General features: G+C 30.4%; 1 protein-coding gene across 1 annotated transcript; it reads left to right on the top strand.

Annotated features, from left to right (window-relative positions):
• The first annotated feature begins 10806 nt into the window (after positions 1–10806).
• Positions 10807–11349, top strand: LOC130949041 (VQ motif-containing protein 20). Its single transcript, XM_057877875.1, has one exon. The coding sequence runs from the start codon at positions 10807–10809 to the stop codon at positions 11347–11349; it is 543 nt and encodes a 180-aa protein (XP_057733858.1).
• Positions 11350–12796: the final 1447 nt, after the last annotated feature.

Raw genomic sequence — 12796 nt, 5'->3', positions numbered from 1 at the left:
ATTATTATTATTATTATTATTATTATTATTAGAGAATTGCAGATTGATTCAACAACCTATATGTCATACCCGAGTTGACCCACAATCTAATTGTGATATGCCATTAGACTTTTCTCTTTTATTTTCTTGGTAGCAAGTCTTATTCCATAATGATAGGCTTGACCATCAAATTAAATTTTAATATTGGCCGGTCTAGACTATATTAATTTATATTTAAATTGGTGTGTTTTTTATTGCTAAAAGAAAACCATAACTGGAAGAATTTTCTTTTCTCCATAAAGTAAATGGCTTAATTATTAAATCCTTAAAGGATAAAATTAAAAGTACCGAAAGTAATAGTCAAGTATTTTTGTCTTGTTCATGTAATAAGATGTGGTTTTCATCTTACAAGCACTCTCAATTCTCTTAATCAAGTACTTGTAATCGTAAATTATGTAACAACAGTAGTATTCTGTTTTTAATTGAGTGTTGATTTTTAAAATTTTTATTTAGATTAAAATATTATTAGAATGTATTAAAGTTATAAAAATTAAGAATGAATTTATAAAATATTTAATTATTCTATTGGTTCTTATAGTTTCGTAAAATTTTTAATTAAGTTTCTATACTTTTTTTTCTTTTAATTGAGTTCTTCCATCAAATATTTTTTTAAATTGGATCCTTATATTTTTTTATTTGGGTCCCTACATCAATTTTTTTAATTAGGATTATTGTTAAAAGGGACCTAATTGAAAAGAAAATTTGGATTAAAAACAAAAAGTATAGAAATCTAATTGAAAATTTTGTGAAATTATAGAAAATAACAAAGTAATTAAATATTTATAAAACTATTCCTTAAAATTAGTATTTCTAATAATATTTTATTTATTTATTTTCTCTTATTACTTATTCTAAAATTGATTTGATCAAAATAGTATTAATAAGGAGTATAACTAAAAAAAAAAAGAGTAAAAAACCAATAATATTACATTGATGGCTAGATAAAAACTTATTTATAAACTAAAATAAAAATTTAAAAACAAATACTTATTTAAGAATAAAAGGGCGTCTTACTCATATTTGAGTTTCGCCCATTTGCTCTATAATAATCTCTCTTCTCTATGAGAAATGAGAACTCAACACTATCACATTTGAATAGAGATCATACTCCAAACCTAAAATTTTCATACTCATTATGAAAAATAAAATGTACATTATAAATAAATTGTATAAGAAATTGAGAGAACGAATTTGCATTTTTCTTTCAAAAGATACATGCATTAAACTTTATTGACGAGTGAAAGAAAATTATAAATAGGTCTAACAAGACAATAAGCATAAACATGTGAAAAAATAAAATAGAAAATCTCTAGTATACTATTAGAAGGTAGACAAAATAAAATTACATAGATTTAAGAGAGAGGAAGAAAATTTGACACCGAATTAAGATTCATGAAAATTCAAGCTTTGTTTTGACAAGAAGAGCTTCATGCAGTAGCTTCCCTTAAAAACCTTGTTATTGTCATTATCAACGAGTGCTTCACATGTTTGTAACATGCAATTGAGACATGTCAAGCATTGTAATCTTTATTTTATTTCATTTTGTGATTTTCTCATTGGTAATTGCACATTTTTAGTCCAATTTGATAAAAATTTTAGTTTTCAAAATAACTTATTAAAACGAATTTTTGAAATATATTTTTATTATTTATAATAGTTATGTTTGATAAATAAAAAAATTAAAATTAAAATTAAAATTTATTTTCAGTACATACAAATTATAACAATTGTGTTTGACAAAATTATTTTTAAATTTTAAAATAATTTTAAAAGACATAAGCTAACAAAAAAAAATAAACATAAATCCATATTTTTTTCAAATGATATGAAATTATATTAAATTTTTTAATTTTAATATATATAAATTATCTTTTAAAAATATTAAAATTATAAATACAAGTATCGGATATGATATTTGTTATTTACAAACAAACAATGATATTATTCTATAGATTAACTCTCAACATTCAAATACAATTCTGATATTTATTTCATAATAATTTAATGATATTCTTTTATGTCTCAACGGTCAACTAGTTGAAAAACCTGTGCTATTTTACGGGTAAATAATTAGAAACAATTTTTAGAAATTAATTATTTATTTTAAATTTTAATTTATTTTTAAATAATATAATTCTATTTCATTCTTTAAAATTTTTATCATTTTCTAATTGAACTCTGTTCAAAATGGAGGATGCTCCTGCTCCTATAAAAACGCATAAAACGTCTTTTTGTAAAGACATATTACTGGACGTATTAATGAACCGGTTATTTTTAATTTCTTAACAAATTAGAATAAAACTGTTTTTTATAATAATAACAATAAACCTAATTGTTATCAAATTCGGTCGAACTGACCAATTTACAAAACCCATTTAGACCATGGTCTTTTTTGTTTTTTTTTTTAAATAAAAATTAGAAATATATTTATCTCTTTATTAAAAAATTTAAATATGAGGTCGTGGAGGAGGAATGACGGGAGAAAACTGAATGATCTACTTCACTCTAAATCATGCCAAATTTAGAAATAACAGCACTAAAGCGACTAAACCAAGCTTGAGGAGATTGTTTCAAGCCATAAAAAGATCAGCGTAAATGACATACTAAGCCGGAAGACTCCCCCTGAGCAACAAACCCGGGAGGTTGCTCCATGTATACTTTCTCCTCGAGATCACCATATAAGAAAGCATTTTTAATATCAAGTTGATGAAGAGGTCAATGGCGAATGGCAGCCATATAAAGAAAAAGACGAACAGAGGCCATCTTTGCAACAGGAGAGAAGGTATCACCATAGTCCAAACCAAAGATTTGAGTGTAGCCCTTAGTCATAAGGCGGGCTTTTAATCGATCAATGGTTCCGTTTGAGCCGACCTTAATAGTATAGATCCAACGACAATCCACAGTAGATTTGCCCGGTGGCAATGGAACAAGATCCCAAGTACCAGTAGAATGTAAGGTAGACATCTCCTCAATCATAGCCTGGCGCCACCCTGGATGTGAAAGAGCTTCTGCTGTTATATTGGGTATAGAAACAGAAGACAAAGAGGAGGTAAAAGCATAGTGCAAAGATGATAAACGATGGTAACTAAGAAAATTATAAATAGGATTAGGATTACGGGTGGAACAAGTACCTTGTCTGAAAGCAATAGGAGGACTATTGCTAACTCCCGAAGAAGGATCCAAGGATGGTTCAACCACGGATTCAGGAGATGAGTTATCTTGGACTGCAGGCTGTGGGCGGCGATGATAAACCTGGAGAGGCTTTGTGGGAATAGGAGGCCCATCTAAGTAAGGAACAGGAACCACCTCCGTAATGGAAGGTGAAGTGATGTCAGGTGCAGAGAAAAAAAGGGTATTCTCAAGAAAAGTGACATCCGCAGACACGAAGAAACGATTAAGAGTTGGAGAATAACAACGATAACCCTTTTGAAATCGAGTATACCCTAAGAAAACACATTTGATAAAGCGAGCAGTTAACTTGTCTTTGCCTGGGGTAAGATCATGGATGAAACAAGTACAACCAAAGACTCGTAGTGGAAGAGAAAAAATGTGCTCATGAGGAAATAAAATGGAATGAGGAACTTGATTTTGCAAAAAAGAAGAAAGCATACGATTAATTAAATAACATGCAGTCAGAACAGCCTCACCCAAAAACTTAAGGGGAACATGAGTATGGAGAAGAAGAGTGCGAGCAGTTTCAATCAAGTGACGATGTTTACGCTCAACCACACCATTTTGTTGAGGGGTATGAGGACAAGACGACTGATGTAGAATGCCTTGGGAGGACAAGTAAGACTAAAAGGGTGCTGAAAAATACTCACGAGCATTATCACTTCGTAAAATTTTAATTGAAGTTTTGAATTGGTTTTGAATTTCAGAACAGAAAGACTTGAAATGTGCAAATAATTCAGATCTGTCCTTCATTAAATATAACCAAGTGCAATGAGAAAAGTCATCAATAAAGGTGACAAAATAACGAAAACCAGAATGAGAAGTAACACGACTAGGTCCCCATACATCAGAATGAATAACTGAAAAGGGAGACGCAGCTCGTGGATTGACACGACTTGAAAAAGAACTACGAATATGTTTACCTAAATGACAAGTTTGACACTCTAAGGTAGCAAGACGAGATAAACTCGGGACCATAGCTTGTAACTTCGAGAGGCTGGGATGTCCCAGGCGACAATGGACAACGTCTGGAGACTCAACAGCAGCAACAGAAGACACAGTAGTAGTAGGTAAGGCAAGCCGATACAGTCCTTGAGACTCGCATCTTGTACCAATCGTCTATCCCGTCCCTTGATCCTGCACAATGACGGAGTCAGCAAAAAAGGTAACAGAACAATTAAGAGAACGAGTAAGTTGGCTAACAGAAATCAAATTGAAAGGACAATTGGGCATGTAAAGAACAGATTTCAAAGGTAATGTAGGAAGAGGAGTAGCTTGACCTATTCCCTTAGCACCAATTTTAGAACCATCAGCCAAAGTGATAGAAGGAAGAAATGCAAGGTGTTCAAGTTTAAAGAGGACAGAAGAAGTACCAGAAATGTGATCATAAGCACCTGAGTCAAGGACCCATGGTCTAAGAGAAGAGGAATGAGAGATACAAGCAACAGAATTACTAGAGTGGGCCATCGAAGCAACGGGAGTAGATGCCTGCTTTGAAGCTTGGTACTTGAGAAACTCATCATAATCATTGCCAAAGACAAATATCCCTTGTGGTTGTGCGGTGGAGTGAACGTCAGATGGCTCATTAGTTTGGACAACATTAGCTACCTTGGTAGGACGACCATGGAGAGCATAACATTTATCCTGAGTATGACCAATCCTTTGGCAATAGGTACAACTAAGGCGAGTACGATTACCACGACCATTACCACGACCCCCACGGCCGCCGCGAGTGGGCACTTGAAATGACACTTTAGAAGAAGATTGGGATGCCAATGCAGTTTGGTCGAAAGTATGGGTCGCAAGAGAGGGGCCGGATTACAAGAGTCGTGCAAATACGTCCTCATGGGAAGAAATGGGTGAGGTGCCCAATATTTGTTGCCGAAGAGATTCAAGTTCAGCTGGCAGCCCAAGTAACGTAAGTACCAAAAACAGCTTTCCCTGTTGAGCATGATGGTCATTAGCATTAGACACATAGGGAAGGAGAGTTGAAAACTCTTCATTGACAGCTTCCACAGCTCCAATATAAGATTCCATATCAGTTCCTTGAAGCTGTAAACTACACAGCTTCTTAGCAACATGGTAAAGTCTTGCAATGTCATTAGTGTATAAAGCTTTAGCACAGTCCCACACCTTTTTACAAGTTTTGTAAGCTCGAAACATAGTCAGCTTTGGTGGATCAATGATCTGCCACATAAGGTTACATAGCTGGGTATCAATCTTCTTCCAAGTAGTTTTGTCCAAGGTAGAGAAAATCGAGATTTTACGTGAAATCGAAAAAGTAAATAAAAAACGTAAAACGTAAAATCTTAACAAGATTTAAATCGTAAAATCGTCAGATTTAGTACAAATTTCGTAAAATCGATAAACTCATTTAAAATCGTAATATCGGAAGATTTTAAGAGTTAAATCGAGATTCTAGCTACTATGGTTTTGTCAGCGGCGCGAACGTCATCAACAGATTTAGTAAGGTGGTCTTCATAGCCTTGGCCCATGAACCAAAGATTGTGTAAACCGATCGGATCAAATCGGGTTCAATAATTATAATGCGGACAATTGGATTTATTATTATTGCTATAATAAACCGATCTTATTCTGATTTATTAAAAGTTAAATTATTAACCGATTTAATAAAGATATCCAATAATATCATGACATATGTAAACGTCTTTAAAAAAAGACACTTTTAATGTCTTTATCAAAGTGATCTCCATTCAAAATTACTGCAACACAAACAAACTTGGACGGTACTCTAAAAATTGTCTCTAATCTCCAAAATCAAATTCTTCTTCTAACGATGCTTGCATGAGAAATTACCGGTCCTTCAAAATCTCCATGGGCGCATCCTCGCCATTTTCCCATCGCTGCAACCTCATTTCTGAAACCACTATATAGCCATTGCTTATTCTTTTGCTCCAAACCAATGAAAGTATGGGCAAGAAGTTCATCATCTAGGAGGATTTCTAGAGATGAAACTCTTTCCTTTTGGCAGGTATGGAAGGACAGCATTGAAAAGCTAAAGAGGAGTAAGAGCAACAATCGCAATTTTCAGATGCTAATACTACTGTGTTGGCAAATCTAAAAGTCAAAAAATAAATTCATCTTCAAAGACTACTCTCAGGACATAGCATAGATTTTAGAGTCTACTTATATGAAGTGGTTTGATACAATCTAATTCAGGTGAGACTTTGCTTAACTCTAGTAAAATATACTTTGACAATGGAGTTAATTTTTCAAGAATTTTGTATAATATTATTACCACCTAACATTACAAATTAACACAATTTCATAAAACACCAATCACAACAAGCATATTGTTCATACCTTACTCAAAAACATAAATCAGGCCCAAAAAAGTATACAAAAAGCCCAAAAGATATTCATTGTACAACCGACCTCTTAAGAGGTCGGGTAAACACGTTACAGAAAACAATTTCCTCGAAGGAGTTATAACTGTCTCTAATATCTCTCACCCGCTTTTAGAAGAGAGATCTTAACAACCCTAAGATAAAGGGACGGTTATCTACTACCAGAAGTGGAACTACTCCAACAGTGGTTATTGCCTTATCCCCTATAAATACACTGATACTCTTCAGGTATACTTAAGTTCTAATACACTTAAACCTGCTAAGACCCTTGCTGACTTAAGCATTGAACTATTTTGCAGGTACTACCCCCCACCTTCTCACGAACAACTCGAAAGGCGGCCATCGGACGTAGGCTAAGTCGGAGTCTGCTCCCTTGAGGATTTAGGCCTCACTTACAAGTCCAAAGGCAATCCAGTTTTAGGTAACTCTTGGAACACATATATTACATGAAGATGCCATATATTACTAGGTACCTGTACCTTTTACTTTGGATGATTATATCATTTGCTTCACAAACTCACGGATATCTACATCTATATATTCTTCTTCCTTTCTCTTATTCTTTATTTGTATCAATAATATTTATTGGTTCTAAGGTCACTATAAGAAAAGTGTTGAGTACTGTCGATCTGTACTGTCAGATTTAGCGTCGAGTTTTCGGATAGAAAGGAGGAGAAATTCGTCGTCATAAAAGATTACCATTGGAACAGCCTTTTCGTCGCTAAAGTCGACGATAATTATTGGCACGAAAACGTAACTCACCTATGCCGATTTTATCGTTGGATTCTCTGTTGGTATATTTCGCCGGTATCACAGTTTAGTGAAATATGTCGTTTTGGTAAAATTGGGGTTAAATTCACAATAAATCTGACGGTAACTAAATTCAAATGCGAAACTGTTTCCTCTCACTTTTTCAAACACTGTCTCTCTTCTATCTTCTCAGCTTCTCTCTCCCTCGTCATCGAAGTTGTCACCGTCACGACTGCCGAAAGCATGTCATCATCGCCAACGCCTGGAGCACCTGTTGTTGTTGCCGGTGCACTTCGTCGTCGATTTTGCTGCTGCTATCCCCACCGTGAATAATGTTGCGATTGCTGTTCACGAGGTTGTCACTGTCGCCTCTTTCACCACCACGTTAAAGAGATCTTGCAGCCACTATTATCAGATTTATTAGTTGTATGGTGGTTGTATTTTTCTAGATTATTTTGTGAATTTAGCATTTTGTTAGGATTTTTTTTTTGAATGAGTGGTTAAATTTGTTTAATGAAGTGGGTGATTAAGGAGTTCTTGTGTTAATTTAATGTAAGTAAAAATTAAATAATGTTAGGGTAGATTAATTATACGATGAGATTAAGAATACTTAAGTTGTTGGAATATTTTAGTTGAGTTTAGTGAATGAATTTTTTTCAATTGCATTAAACTTATGCCTCTTATTTTTGTGATGTCTATTGTTAGTTTGGTAAAATTATAATTAGTTTTAATTAATTGAAATAATTAGTTTTACTTATTCTGATTGAATTCATTTTTGAATTAGTTTTAGTTTGTGAATTTAATAAGTTGTCCTATTTATGTTGGACTTACTTTTTCTATGATAGAGTTTTAAGATGAAAGTAAAAGAAGGTCGCGCAATGGCGCCTTCTTGAAATCCTTGTTTGCCAGAAAATTGTGGAGTTATAAGGGGTTGTGCACAGGGACGGACATAAGGGGAGCGAGTGGCGGCCTCGGCCCCCCAACTTTTTTTAATAGTAATAAGTTATTATGTATAATTTAATTTTTTTTAAAAAAATTATTTATTATTTAGTCTAGTATAAATAAAAGTTCAGTCTAATTTAAATATTAATAATTTTTAATATCTAAAAAGTAAGTAACAATATTAAAAAAATCTGAAAAAGATATTATTACTAATATTTTTTAATTAAATAAAAATTTTCAAATCTCATAAAGTGAATTCTTTTTCTTCTTGTGGCAGTCTCTTTTTATTCATTTGGTATTAATTCTCTCTGTTTCAACTGCTACAATTAAGAGATCTTTTTCAACTATGAATATTGTGAAAAATAACTTAGAAATAAAATAAAAGATGAATTTCTTGCTAATTGTCTTTTAATTATATTGAAAAGAAAATTATTGAAAATTTTGACACAAATTCTATTATCGGTCAATTTTATGATGCGAAGATTTGACCACTTCGTTAATAAAAAGTATACACATATTTTTTTTACTTTAATATATATTCTCTGTCGGTATATTTTTGTAATAAATCTTATATTATATAATTTTTTTACATAATTTTTAATATTATATGTGTTTTTCGCCCCTATAATATCATTTCTGGATCCGTCCCTTACTTACGCACTAGAATGATTAGGATTTAATGTTTTATTGAATGCGTGTATATCATAATTTATGTCTGGAGCTATTTTTCTGTGAAAACAGTTATATTTATTTCATAGGTATCTCTGAATTAAGGAGAAATTTTGGCGAATTATCGTTTAAATTGTTTAAAACATATTTGGTTTGTCAAAAAATAATAATTATATTTGGTGGGAGATTCTAATTACAGGATATATTCCGCTAAATTTTCTAAAAATTTAATAAGTTGTATTATTGATTGAATTTTAAGGTGTGTGTTGCAATATGATTTCAAGTTATTGCCTATGAATGTATAATAGACATAACGGTGGACGAAAAAGGAATTTAAAATTTGAATTCTTTGAGAGGATTGACGTATTTGTTGTCCATGTCTTTAGCATGAAACCATTTAGGTCTAAAAAAATATTTAGGTATTTGTATCATAAGTGTCAATTGATTAAGTGATTAAGACATTCGGATATAACACTTCACCTCTATTTATAAAATAATGCTATAAAATCTTTACAATTTATTATTTTTCCTCATACCTGTATACCAAACACTCTTAATATTTTTTATAAAAATAAGATAATGTTATAAAATATATATAATTTATTATTTTTAATTAACAGTTAATTAATAATATTTAAAAATATTAACTAAAGTAGTATAATACAAGAATATTAAATTAAAAGTATATAGACCAATATAAATTAATGATATATTTAAATTATTTTTATTAATTAATAAAATAAAAAATAAATTTTTTTAAAATAGTGTTAAAATATATAATATCCACTAGTTGAACAGGTACATGCGTAACCATATTATTTTTTTTTCTCGCTTAAGAATATAAAGTGAAATATCATATTTAATAATAAATGAGTCACCCAAAAAAAACAAGTCACCAAAAAATATTTAATAATAAAAGATAATATTTTACATCATTTATTGTATATATTTTTTGAAAAAATAATAAATAAGTTTTTAACTTTTTAATATGAGAACATTTAAGTTTTTAAGAATTTGTATTTTTAAGTTTTTGATATTTTTAAAATCTAAATATATCGATTTCTTATGTTTATTTGGGTCTGTTAGACCCACAGAAAAATCAAACGTAATTTTTGTTGTGTTAATATATATGTATACGTGAGAAAATTTTTAAAATAGAACAAATTAAATTCAAAAATGAATGTGTTTAAATTTTAAAGAGGTCAAGAATTTAAATGTATTTTTAAATTTTCGAAAATTTAAATATCTGCAGACCAAAAAATTAAAAATTAATTTATTCTTTTCTCATATGTTATTAATATATTTTTGATAATAGAAATATAATTTTTTTATTTTCTTATTTTTAAATTATTTTTAGTACAAGAAATTAAAAATAAATAAAAAATAATATATATAATACTTTTAAATGAAGATTTATCTACGATTGATTTTATATGAAATTGATAATTAAATATTAGTAGACGATAATTTATTTAAATTTATCGTAAAATGAAAATCTAACTCGTTTTCACCGTATTTCTATCACTTGAACAAAAATTGAAAGATTCATTTCCTCCCTTTTTGTTTCATGTTTTTTGGCCTCTTATCCATTTAAAGCAAACCCATATAACTCCATAACCTATCTTCGTTCGTTTCTCTTCATTGCGGTAATTTGTTTCCCCATTTTGTTTTCATCATAACCGAAAAAGCCATGAGCCCCTCACAACTCTATGCAAAGAATGAAATCAATAATGCATTGTTGCCACCACCTTTGAAAATCAACAAGGAATCTCATTTCATTCAAAAATCATCCTCTTCGTCGTCACCGCAGTCGTCATTATCTTCTTCTTCAACATCGTGGTCGACGTCGTCCTCCTCCTCCCACGCCATGGCATGCACATCAAACAAGTCGTCGCCGCCGCAGCGCCACCCGGTGATAATATACACACATTCTCCAAAAATTATCCATACTCATCCTAAAGACTTTATGGCATTGGTGCAAAAGCTCACAGGGCTTTCGCGTTCAGAGGAAGAAAACAGTGAAAATAATAAAGTTAATAATGTGACATCGTGTCAACAAGAAGCAAAACATGAGTTGGCGGCTGCGGCGGCGAATACGGTGGTCGGAAGCGAGGACAACGAGACATCCTCCGTGATCACAGAGGATAACAATTGCTGTAGTAGCATTGGGGAAAATAATCAAGTAAACTCGTGCTTTGTGCCGCCGATTATGGAGCCTCCGCCGCCGGTGAACCCTTACTTGGCGAACTTGCCGATGTTCACGATGGCGCCGAGCACCGCGAAGTTCCATCATCATCATCAGTCATTTCTTAATTATTCAGATTCTTTGTTCTTCTCTGATCATAATAATAACAATAACATGAGAACCTTAGATTCTTTGGAAGCGGTGAATGAGTTTCGTGAGTATTGATTGTTTTGAAAGTTTTTCTCCGGTTTCAATCCTCAGATGCCAAATAAGAGTTAGTTTTTCTTTTCCAAGGTGTAGAATTTTTTTATAAACAACCTTGTAAGGAATAATGATTTAGGTTTTGGGGTTGATGTTGCAAGGAAAAAATTGTATCAGGCTATCAGCTAGCAAGGAAGCTATAAAGGTAGAGATTTATATAGATTTGTAACTGAAAATAATAAAGAAAGATTATATTTATTATATCTTTATATATGATTATGTTAATCAATCATGTTATATCTCTACCAAAATTCAGTCAACACTTGTATAAAAAAATATTCAAATACAAATATATATTAAATGTAAAATTCAGATACAATTCATTTGATGTAAAGTTAATAATTAAAAATTATTAAATAATTTAATAAATTTGATTAAATTATTATCTAATAATTTTTAACTATTAATTTTATACGAAACTAACAACTAAACTTTCACCTATAATAAAGTATGTGAAGCAATATATATAAATATTTTTTTTTGTATAATTATGGTTCTTGTTAGTTTCTATTTCATTTACTGTTTTGAATTTTTTTTTCTTCATGTTACATTGTAATTGCATTACTATTATTCTATCAAGATAATATTTAATTTGGTCCCTGAATTTACATGCAAGTCTCAATTTAGTCTCTAAAATTTTAATTGTCTTTATTTAGTTTTCAAACTTTGTGATAACTTATATTAGTCCTTGAAACAATTTTCAACGTACAAACGTTAACACTATGTTTGGTTTGATAGAAAATGGGTGAAAAAAATGGATGGAAGAAAAATAGATGGAAAATAATATTTTTCTTTGTTTAGTTACGAAGGAAAATAAGAAGGAAAGAAAATTTTTGTGTGAAACCCACTAAAAAAATTTTCTTTCCATCACAAGCAAAAAAACAAGAAGAAAAGTGCTATATTTTTATATTTTCAATACTACCCTTAGTTATATTATTATTAATAAATATTAATATAAATTTAATTTTAATATATTATTATAATAAAATTTTATATTTAAATATTATATGTATTAGATAAATAATTTAAATCAAATATATAAAAATTATAATATTTTATAATATTTATAAAATATAATAAAACATGAATAAATAAAAATATTTATACTTTATTTTATGATAAGGGTATTAATGTAATTTTATACTATTATGATTTTCTTTCTCTTCACTTTTCTTTCCATCCAAACAAAAAAAAAAAAAAATTTCTCTATTTTCTTTCCATCTATTTTCTATTCATCCAAACAACACACAAATAACTCAATTTTTCTTTCTATTTTCTTTCCTCTTATTTTCTTTTCTCTTATTTTTTTTCCTTCTATTTTCTTTTCAACATCCAAACAAACCCTAACGGAATACTGTCGTGAATAGCCAGATGTCACACTAAATTTTGTAAAATGATATCGTTTTAGTTT

The sequence above is a fragment of the Arachis stenosperma genome, chromosome 9, assembly GCF_014773155.1.
Source record: "Arachis stenosperma cultivar V10309 chromosome 9, arast.V10309.gnm1.PFL2, whole genome shotgun sequence".
Lineage (NCBI taxonomy): Eukaryota > Viridiplantae > Streptophyta > Magnoliopsida > Fabales > Fabaceae > Arachis > Arachis stenosperma.
The sequence above is the reverse complement of the archived record's forward strand: the minus strand, read 5'-3'. Positions and strand labels throughout refer to the sequence as shown.